We start from the raw sequence: 22,687 nt of genomic DNA on the forward strand, positions 1-22,687 counted from the left end.
TTTTATATGTATGATGACGTCCTCCAGCAGGACAAGGGCAGCAACTCTCTTTTGTGCTGCATCTTTGCTGCACCACCGGACATTTAGCCAAGGCTAGTCTACAGTGCTGTTGGCTTCCCTTGCAAGTAAAAGGCTAGCCATTGTAAACCGCTGGCCTACCATTTTCAAATCAGCGCATCATGTCTTTTTAATAAATATGTGTTGTTTTTTTTTCTTAGTTGAAGAGGCTTTGTAGTGACGTAGTAGAAAGCAAATTATTCAGGATACCCACTTTTACAGTCGTATTCCTGGTTTCAGCATCAGAAGCCCTTCCTTTATCTATATTTCGTTGTATATTGGTACGGTATGTAGCCCACCTTCTGAGTGATGATTAGCTATGCAGAATTCTCCTCCCAGAGCACTATGTATGTTTTCTACTGGCCCTAGGGAGTGTACACACACACAATTTTGATTTGCCAACCTTTGGCCAATTGTACCACCTCCATGTAGTATAAGAGCCAACAGATTCTGAGTACTATGAACAGATTGTGTTGGTAAGCTCTAATACTACATGGAATTGGTAAAATTGGCCAATGATTGGCTAATCAAAATTGGATGAGTGTATGCACCCTAAGAACTCTCCGTAAACAAACATTCTAAGATCACCTGAAAAGACTAAAAATGTTGCCACCTGTGTTAAATTTCAGAATGTAAATTGGAATCAGGAAATCTTTTACAATGAGTAAGCGCTGACTAAACAATTTATATATGGATATTTTAATAAAAATACGTAATTCTATTCATTACGTTATGTTCACTAAATTTCCTCCTTAAAGGGAACCAGAGGGGAATGGGTTGCTAAAATAGACAAAGGCTTTTATACATACCTGGGGCTTCTTCCAGCCCCATAAGCCTGGTTCACTCCCACGCCGCCATCCTCCGCTTCCTGGAACCGCCGGTACCAGGCCCGTCACTTCCGGCGTACGCGGCCAATTTTCCGCATCACAGGGGCTCCCTCCATACTCGTACGCATGCAGCTGCGCAGTAGGCAGCCTCATGCGTACTTGTATAGAGGAAGCGCCGTGTGATGGGGAGAATCGGCCGCGTACGCCGGCTGACTGGCCGACTCGCGTCAATAATGGGACCCGGTACCGGCGGATCCAGGCAGCAGAGGACGGCGGCGTGGGAGCGATCCGTGCGTATGGGGCTGGAGGAAGCCCCAGGTATGCATAAAACCTTTTCCCGGAGCGTCAATCGGACAGCACCCCTGCTGAGACTTGTCTCCCTCCCTGACTGAGGACAGGAAGCTGAAAAACACTAAAAATTTGCATAGCAAATAGGCAGCAGCATAAGTAGGGAACAAGTACCTCCATCTTCAGTTCAGTTTCCTGTCCCCGGTCAGGATGCATGGGAGAGTCTCCTCTGGGTGCTATCCAGTCATGCGGCTGGGGCGGCGTGGGTTAGGACTCCTGGAGAAAGATCGTTCAGTGAACGATAGTGGGTCCTGCAGCGTGTTGGAGGCTACTCCTGAAGAGGCAGCGGCTTTATGGGCGCAGGCGCGCTACACAGGAAGTTCCGGTCTTCGGAACCGGAAGTCGTCATGCGCACGCGTCCCGCATGACGTAGCCACCCGGAAATGTGCAGACCAACAGCGCACAGGCCAATCAGGCGGCCGGGGCGGCGGAGATCATACACCTGAAGCAAATCAGGTAAATAAGTATTTAAAGCGGCAAATGTATCCATTCGTCATTCTGCTCTTTGAGTTTGACGATGGAGGACGCTGCAGGTTCTTCCTCTCTGCAGTCTGCAGAACCAGGCCTAGATCCCTCTCTGGCAAGTAGTATTGAAAATATTTACTTAGCCAGCATATATCTGTGTTAGAGGGAATATTGTATCTTACAGTCTTGTCTCTTATTTTTTCCTCTTTAGCCCAAAAGAACTGACAAAACTGATAAATTGGATAAACTCAATCCTCAGGGTGATTGTCTGTATTAATGCATGATGTATTTTTTGCTATGTTACAGATAGGCTAAAAAAGGTTTATGTTTGTTTATATTATAGACAAAAAAGGACAAGACTGATAAGAGTGTTCATCAGATCAGTCAAGATAGACATACAAAGAATGAGAGAAAGTGTGTTATCTGCAATACTCGTTTTGTAACCTCTTCAGCAAGAAAAGTGTGTCAGGCCTGTACTGAGAAAGTAGTCAAGGATGAATCTCCTGTGTTAATGAAAGGATTTATGGGCTGGATGCGGGCTGAAATGGCATCAGCCATTAAAGAAATTAAGGACTCAGCTATAGCCTCTACTTCTGCTTCTATTCCAACAGTGTCCTCAGCAGATATTCCACGGATTCCTGAGAATACAGATAATACGGCCTCTGTTAATACCATGGATCCACCTGGGTCCCCGGTATCCTTAATACCCCCTTTGGTTCAAAAAAGTAAAAGAAATAGGGAGGATTCAGAAGCTTCTGAATTATCAGAAGGAGAAATTTCAGAGTTAGAAGATCTTTCTGCAGAAGAGGAGGCTGTTAAATCAGATAATCATCAAAGATTTGCCTTCTGTCCAGAATTAATGAAAAGTCTTTTATCAGAAATGTACGAAACAATGGGTATAAAAGATGAACAAAAATCCTTGACACCGTTAGATGAGATGTATGTTGGTTTGGCGGATCCCCAATTTCAGGTTATTCCGGTTCATTCTTCCTTGAAGGATTTAATTAAGAAGGAATGGAGTAACCCTGAAAAGAGGGCTTTTTGGCCTAGGTCTCTATCTAAAAAATATCCCTTTAGTCCTGAGGATCAGGCTTTTTGGGGTCCTCCGCCCAAATTAGATCCTTCTCTGTCTAGAGTGTCAAGGAAAACTGACCTATTATTCGAGGATTTTGGTAATCTTAAAGATCCCATTGATAAAAAGTTGGATAATATCTTACGCAGAGCATGGGAATCATCCTCTCTTACTTTCAAGCCTGCAGTAGCTTCTACAGCTGTGACTCGGTCTCTTAAATCCTGGTTACTAGAAGTACAGACTAAGATTGCAATGGGAGTACCTAGGAATGAGATCCTGAACGACTTTCCTAAATTATTTAATGCAACTAATTATCTTACAGACGCAGCCGATGATACAGTAAAATTAACAGCAAGAACTACTGCTTTGGTAAATTCAGCAAGGAGGGGAGTATGGGTGAAAACGTGGAACGGTGATAATGCATCCAAGTCTAGACTGTGTGGTATCCCATGTGAAGGTTCCTTGTTATTTGGTTCTAAACTCGAGGAGACTCTGGATAGAACCGCTGATAATAAAAAGAACTTTCCAAATAAGAAAAGACCCTATCAACCTAGACGGTCCTTTCGAGGACCCGTCAGGTCTGACCCAGGAGTTAAGCAGACCCAAAACAGGAAGAGATGGGCTCCCTATAGACCTCAGAAGTCCAAGACCAACTTTGCTCCCCCTAGTAGATCTGACAAGCAATGACGCCAGGATTCCGGTAGGAGGGAGACTGGCTCATTTTTTCGAGTTTTGGCAGATTCACATGACAAATCAGTGGTTACTAAAGATCATACTAGAAGGATACAGGATAGAATTCGATCAACCCCCACCACTAAAATTTCTGGTTACCCCCCTCCCAGTAGATCCAGAACGAGAGATATTTCTTCAACAGGAGATAATGTCCTTATTACAAAAAAGAGTTATAAGAGAAGTGCCATTATGTCAAAGGGGTTTAGGATGTTACTCACCAGTATTCCTAGTAAAAAAACCACAGGGAAGCTTCCGCTTCATTCTAAATCTCAAGGTCTTAAACAAGTGCATAAAGTACAGAAGGTTCAGAATGGACAACATTCACTCTGTCATTCATCTCCTACAGAAAGACTGTTTCCTGGCATCCTTAGACCTCAAGGATGCTTACTGGCACATCCCAATGCATCTCTCATCCCAACAGTATCTGAGATTCGCAGTTCCAATCGGAGGGAAGGTAAGACATTTTCAGTTTTCTGTTTTACCTTTCGGAATATCTTCAGCTCCATGGCTGTTTACTAAAGTAATTGCTGAAGTATTAGCCATCCTAAGATCGAGGTCCATTAATGTACTTGGATATTTAGACGATTTCTTGTTTTGGGGTCCTTCTCATGAATTTGTAATTTCTCAAAGTCAGATAGCCATTGAGTTCCTCCAAAATTTGGGGTGGCTGATTAACTGGGAAAAGTCTTCTTTAACACCGAGTCAGTCCATGGAATTTTTAGGGTTCACTATTTCCACTAGGGAGGAAAGGACTTTTTTGCCTGTTAGAAAAATATCTGTAATTACAGAATATATTTTTTCTTTTCAGAAAGCAAGGACAATTTCTCTAAGAAAGGCCATGTCTCTACTAGGACTTTTAACGGCCAGCTTTCCAGCAGTACAATGGAGCCAATTTCATGCGAGAATTCTGCAAATATGGATTCTAAAAGCTTGGAACAAGAAGTTGTAAACATATGGAGAGACAAGAAAAGATCTGGCACTATAGCTTTAATTGTAGCAAAAATGGACAAGTGCTAAAGTGCTGTCGTGCAGTAATACATTAAGCAATGCAGGATCGTGATTGATCAAAAAACATTGAAAAATAGCAATAGCACAAGGTGGTTTGCTAACCTGAGTGTCAGGGAGGTAGCAGGTGTGGGTGCCAATAGGTGCACGGCCTTACGCCGTTTCGCAGGGCAAACGCCAAGCTTCTTCCGAGGAGTGCACTCCTCGGAAGAAGCTTGGCGTTTGCCCTGCGAAACGGCGTAAGGCCGTGCACCTATTGGCACCCACACCTGCTACCTCCCTGACACTCAGGTTAGCAAACCACCTTGTGCTATTGCTATTTTTCAATGTTTTTTGATCAATCACGATCCTGCATTGCTTAATGTATTACTGCACGACAGCACTTTAGCACTTGTCCATTTTTGCTACAATTAAAGCTATAGTGCCAGATCTTTTCTTGTCTCTCCATATGTTTGCATATACTACTCCTTTTTTGATCTTGAGCACATAGCTTGCCTGAGTGAATGTTGTCTGGTTCTTCTACAGCAAACCCTGAGTGCCTGCCAAACTCTCTGAACATTTTGAACAAGAAGTTGTCAATGCTGGACAAAAAGATATTGATACCCCACTATGTGAAAGTCTCCCTGATGTGGTGGCAGGATCAATCTCACATCGCAGAAGGTCGTATGTGGAATTATCCGGTTCAGAAAGTGCTGACGACGGATGCCAGTTCCTGGGGATGGGGAGCCCACTTAGATTCCTTGCCAGCCCAGGGTCAATGGTCCAGGACAATGTCTTTGAAGTCATCAAACAGCAGAGAGCTGGAAGCAGTTTATCAGGCTTTACAACACTTCAGTACTCCTCTCAAGAATACACATGTAACAGTCAGAACAGACAACAGCTGTGTAGTAGCATATCTGAACAGACAAGGGGGGACAAGGAGTATGACCTTATGGACCCAGACTTTTCGGATCGTTTCTTGGGCAGAAAACAATGTCAAATCCTTGACGGCAGTCCACCTCAAAGGCACATCAAATTCCCTGGCAGATTCCTTGAGCCGTTCAAAGTTAGACCAGAACGAATGGTCCCTCAATCATCGGGTTTATCAGCAGATAGTGGATCAATGGGAACTCCCGGAGGTGGATCTATTTGCCAGGAGAACGAATATGAAATGTCTAAAGTTTTGTTCCCTATATCCGCAGGACAATCCCTGGAAACTGGATGCATTCTCAATAAACTGGGGATCACATCTGATGTACGCTTTTCCGCCCATACCTCTTTTACCAAAGGTACTGAAGAAGATCATTCAGGATCAAGCCAAAGTAATTCTCATCGCTCCACTATGGCTAAAGAGACCTTGGTTCACATTACTTCAAGCTATAGCAGTCTCAAAACCGATCATACTCCCACTTCAAACAGATCTATTGAACCAGGGGCAAATTTTTCACCCGAATCTGAAACTCCTTCACCTCTCAGCATGGAGGCTGAATGGCGCATCTTGAAAGATAAAGGGTTCTCCAATAGGCTCACAGAAACTTTAATTCAAAGTAGGGAAAAAGTCACTCGGCAGATCTATAACAAAGCCTGGAAAGTGTTTAAGAGATGGTGTGCAGAAAGATCATTGGAAACAACTTCATCATCTTCTGTATTGGAATTTCTTCAAAGTGGCTACGAAAAAGGTCTGAGTGCAAGTACGCTTAAGGTACAAGTTTCTGCATTAAGTGTTTTTCTAGAAAGAAAGTTAGCTCAAGAAGAGTTTGTTATTCGATTCTTTCAGGCACTAAAGAGATTGAGACCGGTGATGAGACCTAGAATTCCATCTTGGGACCTAAATACAGTTTTACAAGGACTTTGTGAAGCTCCGTTTGAGCCGATTGAAGATATATCAGACAAATATTTATCATTGAAAACAGCATTCCTTATTGCCATTACTACGGCTAGGAGAATAGGAGAAATTCAAGCATTATCAATAAGAGAACCATACTGCATAATATCGGATGATAGGGTTACGTTACGTCCAGATATTACCTTTTTACCAAAGGTAGTATCCAAATTTCATAGAACTCAAGATATCTTTTTACCCTCATTCTGTCAAGACCCAGCTAATGAGAAAGAAAAGAGGTTACACTGCTTGGATGTAAAGAGGTGTCTCATTCAATACTTGGAAATGACAAAACAGTGGAGGAAGTCCGACGCAATATTCGTTCTGTTTTCGGGAAAATTCAAGGGGAACAAAGCTTCCAGAGGAACATTATCCAGATGGATAAAACAGACGATTGCTACTGCTTACAAGACTCAAAATAAACAGCTATCTTCCACAATTAAAGCTCACTCGACTAGAGGAATCTCGGCATCTTGGGCAGAGAGGGCTGGGGCCACTATTGAGCAGATCTGCAGAGCTGCGACTTGGTCCAACCACAACACCTTCGTCAAGCATTATAGATTGAATATTTTAGCTAGCGCAGATTTAACTTATGGGAGAAAAGTATTACAGGCTGTAGTCCCTCCCTAAGAGAATAATCTTGGTTATCATCTCAGCAGGGGTGCTGTCCGATTGACGCTCCGGGAAAGATCAACTTACCTTCGGTAACGTCTTTTCCGGAAGTCAAGAGGACAGCACCCCTGCAACCCACCCTATGTTTGAGGGTTTATGAGGAATAAAGAATTACATTTTTTCAGCATCAATGGTTGTCCGTGTCTTTTTTATAACTGAAGATGGAGGTACTTGTTCCCTACTTATGCTGCTGCCTATTTGCTATGCAAATTTTTAGTGTTTTTCAGCTTCCTGTCCTCAGTCAGGGAGGGAGACAAGTCTCAGCAGGGGTGCTGTCCTCTTGACTTCCGGAAAAGACGTTACCGAAGGTAAGTTGATCTTTTTTGAACCTCTCTGGTTCCCTTTAAAGTGTTTATCTGTTTTCAGGGAAAAAGTTGAGATTCCAAAAAATGTGTTTTTGTTTTGTCATTAATAGGAGGAACCCTGTCCAGATGTACAAGATAGGAACGTACAGCCAGACTGGTTCGCCAGCTATATATCAACAGTGTGTATTTTGCCATATTTTACATGTTTTTACTTACAACCACACTTAGCATTGCTTTTTAGTTGCAGAGCTTTTCGGGCTCTTTTAGTCCTCTATACTTTCCTAGGGGTTTTGGGTCACCCTGAGCTGCTTGGGTATTCTGATGTACTGGTCCAAGCCCTATCCCATACAGCCTTATCAATCCCTTCCATGCACTGAGGAGGACCAAAAGTCCGAAACGGACTGTCTGCATGTTGGATTGATGTGGCTCCGTAACATTTAAAGCTATAGGCTTGCTATAAACCAACAGTTCTGGATGTAAGCCTGGCCTCAGGGGCATAAAGAGATAATTTGCATTTTCAGCAGTGCTGTATTGTGGGTACACACTTAAATCTGAATTATCCTAAATACCTTCTGTTTTAAGAAGGCAAACCACACTAAGCATGTTTTTACTGAGCAAAGCAAAAGTTTTTGTGACACGTGATTGTGTGAGGTCTTCGTAGTAAGCCTGGACCTGACAACATGACTCTGCATGTTATAATGGGGAATAGTACCACAGCCAGTGGAACAAGCACATAATTCTTCTTTGACTGAACTGTTTGCATGTGGCTGTGGATTACTATGACTGCAGAGTGTTTCTGCATACAGCATTTACACTGCTAGTCGATCCCTTGTTCCATCTGCTTTGTGTTTGTCTTCTCCATGCTTTAAAATTAAAATTAAAGGTTGTGTGCACTGCATCATTGTTATAGCTCAGTGGCTGTTATTCCATCTTGTAAGTCCGCCATCACAAACAGGATAAATTACGAACAGCTGTGTGCACAAAAAACACTGTCAAAGAACAACTTCAGGAGAATGTATTACTGTTTGTATTTAGCCATTAATTCATATTTACCACAGACAAAGCAAACATCACTGAAGATTTTGTTGCATGGAAAGCTTGCTGACTGTTTTAACCCTGAAGAGTCACATGAACAGCCAATAAAAACATAAGGTGCCGGAGGCGACACTGGTTGGATGTCGCCCCATGGGGATTGGTACCCGATCCCTCAGGTGACATCACTGGGCCGAGGCTATGCAGACACGTGCTTAGTCTGCAGGCTAATAATGTGTTCTGTTACAATCTCGGGTGCGGAGGCTGACTAAGCAGTGCAGATGTGACATCACTCGGTGGGCGGGGTGACCTGGGAGAACAAAGTCGCTCGCCAGCTGAAACAGTCATTAATCTAGCATGTGTACGACTATTTATACCGCAGGAGGTGATAGGCTGAGGGCCCTTTTACACTGGCGCAGTGCGGTGCAACATTTTACCGCAGCCTACCCCTAGGGCAATGTAAGTCTATGCGATAGTTCACATTGCCTGCGGTGCTCCGGAAGTACCCTATCTAACACTGGCGCATACCTACGTTACCGTGCAGCGGACCGGAAGTCATGTAAGTCTATGTCGACGTGCGTGTTTTTAAACTGACGGCTGTTTTTCGTGCCGCGCTTGCCCGGAAGCATATTTTTGTAATACGCTTTTGTGCACGGTTTTGTAGTCCCGTAATAGAACATTAGTAGCAAAGGAAAGAGTCTCACTACACTCTGCATTTTAAACTATGAGACGGAGCAGTTAGAGACCTTTTGAACTTCCCTGCAATAAAATCTTATCTGAAGTTGTCTTTCACTGTTTCTTTGATGTATAAGTGCTTCAGACATTAGCACTGTAGCTGACTAAATTAGGAGAGCTCAAAGAAGCTTATTTGCATAAATAAGTGAAGTTTCTTAACTCTCCCTGTACTGGAAACAATAGGAGACTCATATCTTTGCTACTTATGTTCTATTTCTTAGCTGTACTACAGTCCTAGCCAAAAGTTTTGAGACTGTCAAAAATATTGGAAATTAGAAAAGTTGGTGCTTACGTTTTTATAATAGCAATTTGCATATACTCCAGAATGTTATGAAGAGTGTTCAGATGAATTGCATAGTTCTTCTTTGTCATGAAAATTAACTGAATCCCCAACAAAACATTTTTACTGCATTTCATTGCTGTCATTAAAGGACCTAGTGAGATCATTTCAGTAATCGTCCTGTTAACTCAGGTGAGAATGTTGATGAGCACAAGGCTGAAGATCATTATGTCAGGCTGATTGGGTTAGAATTGCAGACTTGACAATGTAAAAGGAGGGTGATGCTTGGAATCATTGATCTTCCAATGTTAACCATGGTGACCAGCAAAGAAACACATGCAGCCATCATTGCGTTGCATAATAATGGCTTCACAGGCCAAGGATATTGTGGCTACTAAGATTGCACCTAATTCAACAATTTATAGGATCATCAAGAACTTCAAGGAAAGATGTTCAATTCTTGTTAAGAAGGCATCAGGGCGTACGAGAAAGTCCAGCAAGCGACAGGATCGTCTCCTAAAGAGGATTCAGCTGCCGGATTGGAGTGAAACCAGTGCAGAGGTTGCTCAGGAATGGCAGCAGGGTGTGAGCACATCTGCACGCACAGTGAAGCAAAGACTTTTTTGGAAGATGGCCTGGTGTCAAGAAAGGCAGCAAAGAAGCCACTTCTCTCCCCAAAAAACATCAGGGACAGATTGATCTTCTGCAGAAAGTATGGTGAATGGACTGCTGAGGACTGGGGCAAAGTCACATTCTCCAATGAAGCCCCTTTCCGATTGTTTGGGGCATCTGGAAAAAGGCTTGTCTGGAGAAGAAAAGGTGAGCGCTACCATCAGTCCTGTGTCATGCCAACAGTAAAGCATCCTGAGACCATTCATGTGTGGAGTTGCTTCTCATGCAAGGGAGTGGGCTCACTCACAATTTTGCCAAAAAACACAGCCATGAATAAAGAATGGTACCAAAACACCCTCCAACAGCAACTTCTTCCAACAATCCAACAACAGCTTGGTGAAGAACAATGCATTTTCCAGCACGATGGAGCATCTTGTCATAAGGCAAAAGTGATGACTAAATGGCTCTGGGACCAAAACGTTGAAAATTTGGGTCTATGGCCTGGAAACTTCCCAGACCTTCATCCCATTGAGAACTTGTGGTCATTCCACAAGAGGCGGGTGGACAAACAAAAACCAACTAATTCTGAGAAACTCAAAGAAGTGATTATGAAAGAATGGATTGCTATCAGTCAGGATTTGGCCCAGAAGTTGATTGAGAGCATGCCTAGTCGAATTGCAGAGGTCCTGAAAAAGAAGGGCCAACACTGCAAATACTGACTCTGCATAAATCTCATGTAATTGTCAATAAAAGCCTTTGAAACGTATGAAGTGCTTATAATTATATTTCAGTACATCACATAAACAACTGAAGCAAAGATCTAAAAGCAGTTTAACAGAAAACTTTGTGAAAACTAATATTTTTGACAGTCTCAAAACTTTTGGCCAAGACTGTACACATACTATTCATTATATCATACATTTATTTTCACTTCAGATTCTCTTTAATTTTGCTCCAAGCATGCAATGCTTTTGTTGCTTCTTCACATGTATTTTACAGTAACCCCCCCCCATGGTGTTACATAGTAATAGCAAGAGGGACATGATAATATTGCTAACATTTTGGCTGCATTATACCCAACCGTGTGGCTTCATTTTCTCCAATCAAAGTGGTCAGATCAAATTAAAATTGTATATGTTAAAGGACACATCCAGGCTAAAAAATAAACAAATCAACTTACCGTGGGCTTCCTCCAGCCCCTGGCAGCAGTCCTGTGCCCTCGCCGCAGCTCCGCTCCCCGCCGGTGGCCCGGTTCCCCTCCGGTCTCAGAGGCCTAATTACGCTCCAACCTGCGTCTCACGTAGTCGCGCTGAAGTCATCTGGACTGTACTGCTCAGGCGCAGTACAATCCGGATAACGTCAGTGCGACACCATGAGCCGCACATTGAAGCGCAAGTCGATGCACACCTGGCGAGGTCGGCATCTGCACCAGAGGAGACCGAGAGCCACCGGAACTGTGGCGTGGGCACAGGCCGGCTGCCAGGGACTGGAGGAAGCCCAAGGTAAGTTCATTTGTGTTTATTTTTTAGCCTGGACCTTCCCTTTAAATCATTTTTTCATGTGTCTGACTTAAGTGATTGTAATTTTTTTTTCCCAGTCTGAAATACAGAGCAACCCAACTACAGACATTGGACCCTCTAAGGCTCCCCCAGACTGGTTCATTAATTATATGGACAGAGTAAGCATTTTATATTTTCTCTGCTGTCAGTGAATCCCATTCTACCAAGCACTAGAGCTTGCAGATGAAAGATGGACTTGATAGTCTTCCATTCAGAGGATTATCAAGCCCATTACTTTTTCCTACCATCTGTGGTTAAAGGTTTAGGAGTACTTATGTTGACATTAAAGCTGTCAGATAAAAACATGAGCAGAAGGACAACCTGTTTCACTGCAGGGGTAATGCTGGCCGTACACTGGTCGATTATAGGACGATCAATTGACCTATCGATTCTTCGAATCAATTCAGAATAAATGAATCGATCGAACATCAATCGATTTTATGCCCATACACTAGGGTTGATTTTTATTCCTTTTTTCCACCTTTAATCGATTGGGGGCTATTTTTAATCACAAAATAACCACCCTGATGAATCAGATCGAGTAAAGATCAATCAAATACATAATGAAAAGCTCTCGATTCTTGTTCCATTGATTGAACTAATCTGACATACTCGATCGATTCATTTTAGAAATTAGATTGAATATCAGCTGATAAGTATCGATTCTACATCAGTGACAACTTGATTTTTGATCCATTCTAATCATTTATCGGTTATAATAGTTGATGCAAGTTAAAAAAAAAAAAAAAATTGACCAGCGTATGGCCACCTTAACAAGTATCACTAAAAATTGTGTTGTTTTTTTTTTAGGAACTTTGTAAATGCACTAAGTGCAGTGTGAGGTGTTCTGATTTTATTTATTGCCTTGATGTCATGCAGATTTGCTGATTTTTACGGTTTTGTCACATTTTGGAAGATTGTTGAATTTGCTTACCATATGCCTGAGCTAAAAATAAAGCCATATGACTTGTGGGACATATTTCTACAATGCTTTTCTTTGTAGAATTGGCCACACCCATCTGTAAGCATGTCACCTTTCTGCATTTTTGCAGCTAGCAAAGGCCAAAGACATCCCGCAGTACATTTAGTGCAGTAAACACCACTGTTACTAAGGTTATTTAAAGCTAAGGGAAAAAAGCCCCTGCAATTAAATTGTGTACAACTCTAGTCTAGTCTATACTTTGAATTAAAAGATATTTTTTTTAAAGCTAGACAGCTCATCGGGAAGAGTGAAAGGCAATGCATTAAAGGGAGTCTGAAGCGTATATTAAAACAAAAAAACAGATACTCACCTAAGGAGAGGGAAGGCTCTGGGTCCTATAGAGCCTGCAGTTCCTCTTACGGTCCCCGCGTTCCAGCTCTGGATCTCCCGTTAACAGTCCCCAACTGATGGGTCGGAGACTGTTTACTTCTGCCGCCGCGGAAGGCCTCTGCAATCTTCGGGAGCCCAAGTGCTCCCGAAGACGGCTGCTCCCTACTGCGCATGCGTGAGCGCGCACTCAAGACAGACTGTTATTTTTGTATGTTAAAGATAAAATACAGAGCCACTGCAAATGGAAGATAAATCACTTTTTTGCATGGTATATTTACGAATGGCTTTTAGCCTCATAAAGCATTAGAATTTCTTTGAGATGGGCAGGAGAGTGAGATCCAGGAAAGAGAGGTAAATACAGACGTATGAGCGGAGATCTGGACAACCTTCCCTCACTTTATGGAAGTGAACTTGGCGCTAGTCTAGTTTAGGTGACCCAGCAGGAAACCTCATAGGGAACAGTTCTCCAATCACCGCACCCTCTACAGCACAAATCCTTGTGATTGGCCGAATAATGTGGGTGTAGTTTACTACAGCCTGTTTGAAACCTAAAGGTTTGAGTGGGTGCTGTCTACCCAATCACATTAGCGGAATTTCCCTATGAGGTTTCCTACTGGGTCCCCTAAACTGGACTACCAACGTGAACTTCAGTAGATGCTTGAATTAAGAGATCTATGACCGCTGCCAACTTTATTTCCTTTTTTATGTCCTTCGCGATCATTGACAATCCACTTAATTCTTTGAATTACTGAGCAAAAACCTAACCCATGTGACCTAGGTTTATGTGTCTGTGTATGTAGCTTCAGTTGGCAGTTGTGCCTTGTGTTATCTCCTGTGGACTCATGAACCTTGTGTGACTTGGTGACTTTCCTGGAAAATTCTGCTAACATTACACTGCAGCTCATGATCTCTGGTGAGGAGTGGAATTCTTCCGAAGGCCTCCATTCATCCTCTGCTGATTGGTTGTTACCATAGCAGAGTGACATCAATGAAAGATCATAAGCCTCGACTCGACACTAAGGCGAAAATCTGTAAAATGTAAAATTCACTTATAAGATGTACAATTGTTTCATTAATAGTGTATATATATATTTTTTTTTTTTACTTCCTATGTAGCTGTCAGTTATAGTAGGTGTCATACTCAACCATCTCTGAACGTCTTACCAACAGGTTTTAGATCAGTCCATCTCCTTGTGGGAGATTTTCAAAGTTTCTTCCATTTGTAAATTAAACATTGAAATATACCAGCCAACCTGTCCACACAGGTGTCACTATTCTGGCAGAAGAACATACAAACATTCATTAACATTCTGCACTCAAACACTCACAATTTGGAATTTTATGTTAAAAACAACTTAAATACAAGTTCTGTTACACTAAATGGAGGATATTCACTTCAAAATGCTTTGCATGCAAAAGCATTCCGTAGTAGACCCTTTCACCAGCGTTGAGGTTCCCTCCAAGTTTGAAATGGTCCTTACTCTACACATACCAATAATCAAGCAAACATTTCATGCTCAATAAATATACACCAGTGCTTAGACCTATTGCTTAAATAGAATCTGCACTGTCCGATTTATACAACAAAACACATACCAATCGAGTCACTGTGATCTCCTGGGTCCCTCTATGCTATTTCCACCGCCCCCCGCCGCGATCCTGGCTTTTAATCACCAGTTTTAGGCAGTGTTTACAAACAAAAAACATGGCTGCTAACCAGAAAGTGATGTTTGTGTGTGTGTGTGTGTGTGTGTATGTATATATGTATATATTATTATATTCATGTTACAGTATACAAGTTTTTATTACATAGGGAATTATCTGCACTCCAGTCAGGGATTCTCACAGTTTCTCAGCATGACAAGCTGAAATTAAAAGCAAGGAGCTGCCTGTGACTAATAAACACAGCACACACACAGCGTCTGGAGGGGGCATGCATAACTTCTCCCTGTCACAGCATTCCTCTCTGGGCCAACAAAACCTTGACAAAGAAAAGAAGATTAGATCTATTACAGAGTCAGTGCAACTAGAAAAGGCTGCAGTAATCCAGAGCACATTAGAACAGGTATAGGAACTTATAGGATAGAAGAAATAAGGCTGAAAATTGTGTTACAGAGTCTCTTTATGATCAGTGGACCCCTTAGTCAGATCACAGCTCAAGGCTGTAAGCTGCAGCACAATTTCAGTCCTTCACTGAAAAAGTTCCTTAGCGTTTCTCAATAATCAAGTCATGGGCAGCAGGTTTAAGAGGATAAACTGTAACAACAAGAAAGACATACAGTATGCGTATTAGCATGGCATGGATCTGACGAAGGAGGCAGCCCCTGAAATGCGTAGTGAGTAGTGACACTTGACCTCTGAGTGGTGAGACGCACGCTGCTTACAGCAGTCAGACTGGAACATGACTGAGGGCCACGGCAAAAATTCCGGTTTTGGTCTCCTCCGGCCTGCGCAAACTCAACCTTTAATATGGTAGGCACATCTGTATTGTGTGTGATTTAATATTAAAACTATAACATGCCATGCTGGCGTATCTATATCGTTCTTGTTAAATCTTTTCATGCTCAAACCTGAAATTTACACCGAGGGTTGTGTGATTCTTCCACTCTTGGCAACACATGCATGCACATAAATCAGTTTAACCACTTCGCATCCAGACCTTGTTTTCAACTTATTGACCAGAGCAGTTTTGACAGTTTAGCGATGTCCCTATTTAATCAGAAATAACTTTATCCCTACTTATGACACAGAAATGAAATATATATTGTTTTTTTCAAGACAAACTAGGCTTTCATTGTATGCCATTTTTTCCCTCAAACAATTTTGTTTTCTATGAATTTTAATGGGAAAACAAAGAAAAAAATAGAAAAAACATGTATTTCTCAGTTTTACCAATTCCAGTTTAAAAATAAAAAGTGCTACTGTCGATAAAAAACACACATTTTGTTTGGCTATTCTTACTGCTTATCACAAAACTTCGATTATGTTCCGGTCACAATTTATGGTGAAGATATTTGATTCTGAAATAGTGCTACAAAGTGTGTTTTTCACTATGAAATGAGAAAATAAAGTACCTTTAATAGTAAAAAACAATCTCATTAGCTCAGGAAACTTATATTCCCGATCACCAATTAGTCCTGCATCAGATAGTGCCAGAAATGTGCACAGGAGCAAGCCCAATCCTGCACAGCACTGCTTCTGCTACAAGACGTATATCTACTGACCTGTGGCTTAGATGAAGTCCCAGAGGACGTATATCTACTGACCTGACGAAGTGGTTAAAATATCCAGGGAGTGACAATCTGTACTACTCACACCATTGTATAAATAGGCTGTACTGGCAAAGGAGCAGAAGATCTACAGCATGCAGCCAGACCACTGTGGCTGCTGAAATATACACAGAAGCATGGGAAGCTGGGCTCATCCTATGGAGGCCCCAGAATTTAAAGCGGACCTGAATTTCCTCTCTGCCCTAAAAGATATGCAACAGAATAACCTTTAAAGAAAAGCATGTCTTTGTTACAGCTGATACAAATTCTGCAATAAATCTGCACTGTTTCTACTTCCTGCTTTAATGGAAGCAGACATATTGTTAACATCCTGTGCTTTCAAATTAGCTTATCTGCTGTGGCAGTCAGGTGACATGGGAGAGATCAAATTACAGCTTGTGATTAGACACAAATGAGGTCAAATGAGACAGGCTAAGCTCTCTAAATACATACAGGGTGCATTTCTCTGTTTTCCTTCTGTCCTGTGCAAGAGTTCAGGCCCATTTTAAATGGAAAAGAAGAGGGGAGTGGTCAATTAACATACAAATAATCATTAACTCTCTGCACTCAAACACTCTCACCAAGCTGAAACTCTAGTAATGATAAAAACATCTATAGCATGCAGCCTGATCACCCTTGCTTGCATGCATATTCTGGCAGTTGGACTGTGCCACTGTCATACAAGGAGAGCTTTTGAAAATCTCCGTGAGGAGATGAACAAATCCAAAACCTGTCAGTAAGAAGTTCAGAGCTGGTAGATTACAATGTTTGCTGTAAGTAATAAGTAAAAAATGTATAATGCATTTGCTCTGGGACAACTATGCATCCATTTTACAGGGGGGGGGTTTGCCAACATGCTCCTTTTAACACTCTTAAACTTGCCCAAAACAATCATGCATAATCCTCTTTCCCAATGCAGTTGTCCCCATCTTCAGCAATGGGGTGAGTTGCATCCACTCTTGCCTGGCCACTACTCCCTCGCCCACCGCTCACTTATTGTTGGGTCAGAAGCCGGGCTGCATGACTGAACAGTGCATGTGATTAAACTGCCACTCAAAACAATATTCAGCGTGTAGAAAGCTTTCTCTCCCCCATCTCTGTGAGAGGGATATGGAGACTGGCATATTTATTTCCTTTTAAAGGATACCTGTAATATCTTAAAAACAAGAAAAGTTTAACTTACCTGGCGCTTGTACCAGCCCCCTGCAGACGTCCTGTGTCCGCGCCAGGACAAAACAATCCTCCGCTCCCCCACCGCAGCTCACTTCCTTTACCGCCGACTTACAAGTTGACAGAGCTAGGTCGCGTATGGCCAGGGCCACGCAGACGCAGTAGCCGCTGACCGGAAAAAATAAAAGTGAGCTGCGGCGGGTTAGCAGAGTATTGCTTTATCCCGCCGTAGACACATGACGTCTGGTGTCCTCCTTTTTAAGGCTTTTTCCTGGCATCCTGCTGATCTCTTTGGCCACAGTTGTGTTTTAATCAAAAACCTGAAATTAGCAAGCGGAAAATCCAATCAATCTTCAGTCAAACATGTGATCTGCATGCTTTTTCAGGGTCTATGACTAAAAGAATTAAAGGCAGAGGATCAGCAGGACAGCCAGGAAATTTTGCATTGTTTAGGAAATAGATAAGGCGGCCTCCATATCCCATATTCCCCTCACTTCAGGTGTCCATTTTGTTTCTTTGTTGTAACAGAGACTTCTGTGCAGTTACAAGTTGCTACTAGTAATGTGTCACTTTGTAGCAAATGCACATTAGCAGAACCACATCTAGAGATATGTACCTGCTACAGGTCCTGGCTATACCTGTAATAACCTTGAAGACCATAAATAATGTGAATGGTTCTGGTTTTTTAAGGTTCCCTGTGCCTAGCAGATTAATATAAACGTCCTTTGGGATTCTAGCGGCATCCCCTCAGTAAATTCAGAGAGAAGCTAGCCAAAACACCACTGGGAAGTTTAATTGTCTTAAACACAGGTGTCCAACACAAGGCCAGTGGGCCGAATGTGGCCCTCCTTGCCGTTATGTGGCCCTTGAGATCTTCCAATGTCCATGGTTGTAAGCAGCAAAAGAAAGACAGCGCACTGCCTCCCTGTCCTGAGGAGAATTCTGGTGACGGTTTCTGATAAAAACATTGCCAATTTGAGCTAGCGTGCAGCAATAACCCACAGGACACTCTCTTAAAGAGAACCCGAGGCAAATTTATTAAATCTTAATAGGATACAGAGGCATGTTCTGTGCACCGCCCCTTACCCCCCCCCCCCCCCACCCGGGTCTGCTGTCCCCCCCGATAAATAGCGCCAGGCCATGTTTACCTGACATTTTGTCAATCAGTTTTCCCCGCATCGCCTCCTCCACAGCGTGGCTCCCCCCCCCCCCCCTGCTGCTCTCCGTCTTTGCTACCTTCCTCCAATTGTAAGCTAAGCCGCGACCCGAGAAGTACTCCTGGGTCATGGCTTAGCTTCCAGGCAGATTGTCACTAGCCTGGCGCTATTTATCGGGGGGACAGGTGGTGGCAGAAGGACACGGAGGCATGTCATTGTGCACAAAACATGCCTCTGTGTCCTATTAAGATTTAATAAAGCCGCCTCAGGTTCTCTTTAAGAAATTAACATGAGACCCCTTACTTGGATCCAAACCAAACGCCCCCCCCCCAATCCTACACCCCTACACACCATAACTTCCGCCCCCCAACACTTTCTCTCCACATAGCAGAGTAGCACAGCGGAGCAGCGTAATGTTTGCCTGCTCCAGCGCTGCGTTGTGTCTTCTAGCAGTCGCATGCAGTATAGAGTGTGTGGCAGTCAGGAAGAGACCCGATGCAACACTGGAGCAGGTAACTATTACACTGCTCCGCTGCGCTTCTCTGCAGAAGGAGCAGGCTCCCTATGATCTTTATATACAGTAATTGCACCACTTAGTTTGAGACTGTTCAATAAACGTTAAATCTTAATTAACTACTTAGCCCGTGACTTAGACTATGTTTTAGATTTTGGCCCCTTATGTGATTAAATTTGACACCCCTGGCCTAGAAAGTCAGTATTCAGGTCAAGAGACATTTGGGCCAACATGTCATCTCACAAATCATGATGGGGAATGCAGCTGAAAGATAAGGCTGCACTAGAAACAGCCCCTCCTGGAATCATGATGCAAAATGATATCAGGACAAGAATCAAATGCCAGATGCTTGAATCATGAATTGCCATAAATATATTTGTTTTGTAATAGGAATTGTAAATGCATTAGGCCTCTTTTCCACCAGCAGCTGAAAGGCCTAGTGCACACCAAAAACCTCTAGCAGATACGCAAAACGCTAGCGGTTTTTGAAGTGTTTTTTCTTATTATTATGAAGCGTTTTGCTAGCGTATTGCAGTATTGTGTAGCGTTTTTTACTTAAAGTGAAGCGTTTTTGGTAGCGTTTTTGTGTAGCAGATTACAGATATTGTTACAGTAAATCTGTTACTGAACAGTAACAAAACTAACAAAAACGCCTGGAAAACCGCTCTGATCTGGCGTTTTATCAAGCGTTTTGCGTTTTCCTATACTTAACATTGGAGGCAGAAACGCCTCAGAAATCCAAAAAATGCTGCAGCCCGGGAGTTTGCATTTCAGCAAAAACCGAACCGCTCTGGTGTGCACCAGCCCATTGAAATACATTACCCAAGCGTTTCCTCAGCCGCAAGCGTTACTAAAAACGCAACCGAACCGCTCTGGTGTGCACTAGGCCAAAGAGGTGAATTCACTGCTAGTCTAGCTGCTCCCAGCCTGGCTTTTGCTGTTTTTACTGCTTATAATTGCACCTGAATGGCTCATGTGGCCAGAAGGCTGAACTGCCTTACAAACAAGCAGTGCAGCCGCCTGTGGAAAAGAGGCCTTAGACCTGAACTCACAACTTCCTTTCTGCTCTGCAAGATACACAAGAGCATAGTAAACATTTATTTGTTAAAGCTGCTACAAATCCTGCAATAAATCTGCAGTGTCTATTTCCTGATTTTATGAAAGCAGACATATTGTTAACAACCTGTTTTAACAAATTAGCTGCTCTGCCATGGCAGTCAGCTAACACATCTTAGAGATCAAATTACAACTTGTGATAAGTTACAGATGAGGGGGGAATTAGACAGGCTTAACTCTCTTAATTAAGAAAAAAACTAGGCTACCTGATCCAGGGGGCTGAGCGGATCAAGTAGCCACCATCCCCGCTGCTCTCCGCCACACCATTGGCCTGCTAGGGCTTATTTTCACTTTCGTGACCTCTGGGGTCATGACAATGGCATGAAAGATTCTCTATCAGCTTGCAGTGAGGTGGGGGAGCTGCAGGGGGCGTGGTTAGGGATAGACAGCTGTCCAATGGCAGCTGGGGAAAGCTGACAATTATTTGTCGCTAATTTCAGGTGCTATGGCGCGGTGAGGGGGGGGGGGGACACAGGGGCATGCCATGAGGCAGGGAACATGCCTCTGAGTCCCATCTGCCCCCCTGCCGCACCGCCTTTGATACACGTTAATACATACAGGGTGCATTTTTCTCTGTTTTCCTTCTGTCCTTATTTTCAAAAGCATTTACTGAATGGCAAATGCCTGGTCCAACTGCCAAGATAGTATGCAAGCGAGTAGAGAGGCTGGCATTTTTGTTCTACATCCTTTCCAGAAAATGCTTTTGTAAAGAATAAAGGAAATCTTGAGAATCCCCCCATGAGGAGAAAGACTAATCAAAAACATGTCAGATCTGTATTACCTATGGTTACTTACAGCAACATAGAAGAAAGGTGATTTATAGTGCATTGTATTATTGGGGGAAAATGTACTTCTTACCATAACTATCTGTACAAATATATTTTATAATTTTCCACAACAGTACTCAATTGAATATATCATTTCTTTGAATCCATTAACCTTTTTGCAATGTTTTTTGTGCCCAGTTCAAGGAACAGATCATACAAGAAACTGTAGATAAGGTGACCCAGATGATAGACAGGCACTCCGGACAGAGCAATGATTATATGTCTGACAGCAGTTCCTCTTCAGCTCCTCTTCAAGAACAGGAGCAAACCAGTTCTGCTGGCTCCCTCTATGATTGGCTCCTAGCCTGCAGCAGCTGCAAAACCAGGATCCTGGGCATCAGGTACCAGTGCAGGTGAGAACAGTCTCCCTCCCCTCTTTCCCCACCGCGGCCTGATTCAAATAGGAGACTCAAGTTGCTTTCTTTTCCCTGACAGCACCTGCCCTTCATACAGCATCTGTGAAGCATGTGAGGCAGGAGGGGATGACCATGACTCTAACCACTTGTTTTTGAAAATGAAGAAACCAGTGGAACCCAGTCAAGAAGAACGCCATCAACCTGTTTCTTTCTCTGTGGATCACATTAGGTATTTCTAGCTGGCATGTATTTTAGTGCATGGTTTTATCCCATAGTACTATCACCATTCACTCATTTTCTGTGTCATAGGTTGCAAAAGAAAATGCACAAAACATTCCTGAAAGCAGAGAAGCAAAGATTGCGTGCAGAAAAACGACAGCGCAAAGCAGAAATGAAGGAATTGGAAAAGCAACTGAAGCTCCATCGTAGGTTCCATCGTTGCCATTCCCTAGAGTCTCCAAACCCCCCAGCAGAGAGCTCGCCAAGCAGTCCTCTTTTGTAAGTGCCACGTTTTTATGTTCAGAATCAGATTTGTTTCGCCAGGTGTGTTTCGCCAGGTGCAACAGTTGCCGCATAGTTTTGTGGTACACACCGGCATTGGGCATGCAAATTTATATACAGTGAAAAGCAGACATAAAATAAAAAAAAAAACATACAGATATTAGGCCTAGGTAGTAGTAATGCTCGGAGGTTTTGCTGTGTAAGGGGCTCGAGTTCAGAAGGAGCACTGCTTGGGGATAAAGGAGTTCCTGTGCCTGGAGGTTTTGGTGGGAATGGTTCTGTAGCGGCGGACTGTAGGCAGGCAGTTGAAGAAGCATCTGCCGGAGTGGAGGGGTCGTGAGTGATCCTGTTTGCCCGGGTTATCAGCCTGGATGGGTGGAGGAGGTCCAGTGGCTGCAGGGGTGTAGCAATGATTCTTTCCACACCGTTGATTTCTCTTTGTAATCTGTAGTTGTCGCTTGTGGAAGTACCTGCATACCTTACGATGATAGAGGAGCAAAGGATAGACTCAGTGGTAGCAGTGTAGAAGCTTGTCATCAGCTCCTGCGGCATACTGAACTTCCTCAGTTGTCTCAGGAAGAACAACCTTTGCTGAGCTTTCTTTTGGCATTTGGAGGTGTTGTCACCACATCTCAAGTCGTTGGTGATGGTTGTACCCAAGAACCGAACACTTGGTAACTTAAGTGCCTTTGGTGCAGACTGGTTTGAGGGGGGGCGCTTTCTGAAGTCCACAATCAACTCAACAGTCTTTGCAGCGTTCAGGAAGAGCTTGTTGTCCAACTGCAAATTTGTGCCAAAAGTCTGATGCCATCCAAAGTGGCAATACTCCCCTGTCCAAGATGGATGAGGCTAAGGAACATTTCTGGCACCCTTACATTAGCTTACTATGCAGGAACAGGAATG

The 22,687-nt window shown here is 43.1% G+C and overlaps 1 protein-coding gene across 9 annotated transcripts in view; it reads left to right on the plus strand.

The window, feature by feature from the left end:
- Positions 1–22,687, plus strand: part of NBR1 (NBR1 autophagy cargo receptor) — a 137,151-nt gene that overhangs the window by 73,060 nt on the left and 41,404 nt on the right. For 8 of the 9 annotated variants that reach the window (XM_068264432.1, XM_068264429.1, XM_068264427.1 and 5 more), the window contains 5 exons: positions 7,455–7,523; positions 11,601–11,681; positions 21,066–21,280; positions 21,363–21,512; positions 21,593–21,781. In XM_068264432.1, the coding sequence (XP_068120533.1) occupies positions 7,455–7,523; positions 11,601–11,681; positions 21,066–21,280; positions 21,363–21,512; positions 21,593–21,781 (704 nt within the window). The remainder of the gene's footprint in view (positions 1–7,454; positions 7,524–11,600; positions 11,682–21,065; positions 21,281–21,362; positions 21,513–21,592; positions 21,782–22,687) is intronic. The other variant, XM_068264433.1, reaches the window with a different exon arrangement.

This window comes from Hyperolius riggenbachi, chromosome 12, assembly GCF_040937935.1.
Source record: "Hyperolius riggenbachi isolate aHypRig1 chromosome 12, aHypRig1.pri, whole genome shotgun sequence".
Taxonomy (NCBI): domain Eukaryota; kingdom Metazoa; phylum Chordata; class Amphibia; order Anura; family Hyperoliidae; genus Hyperolius; species Hyperolius riggenbachi.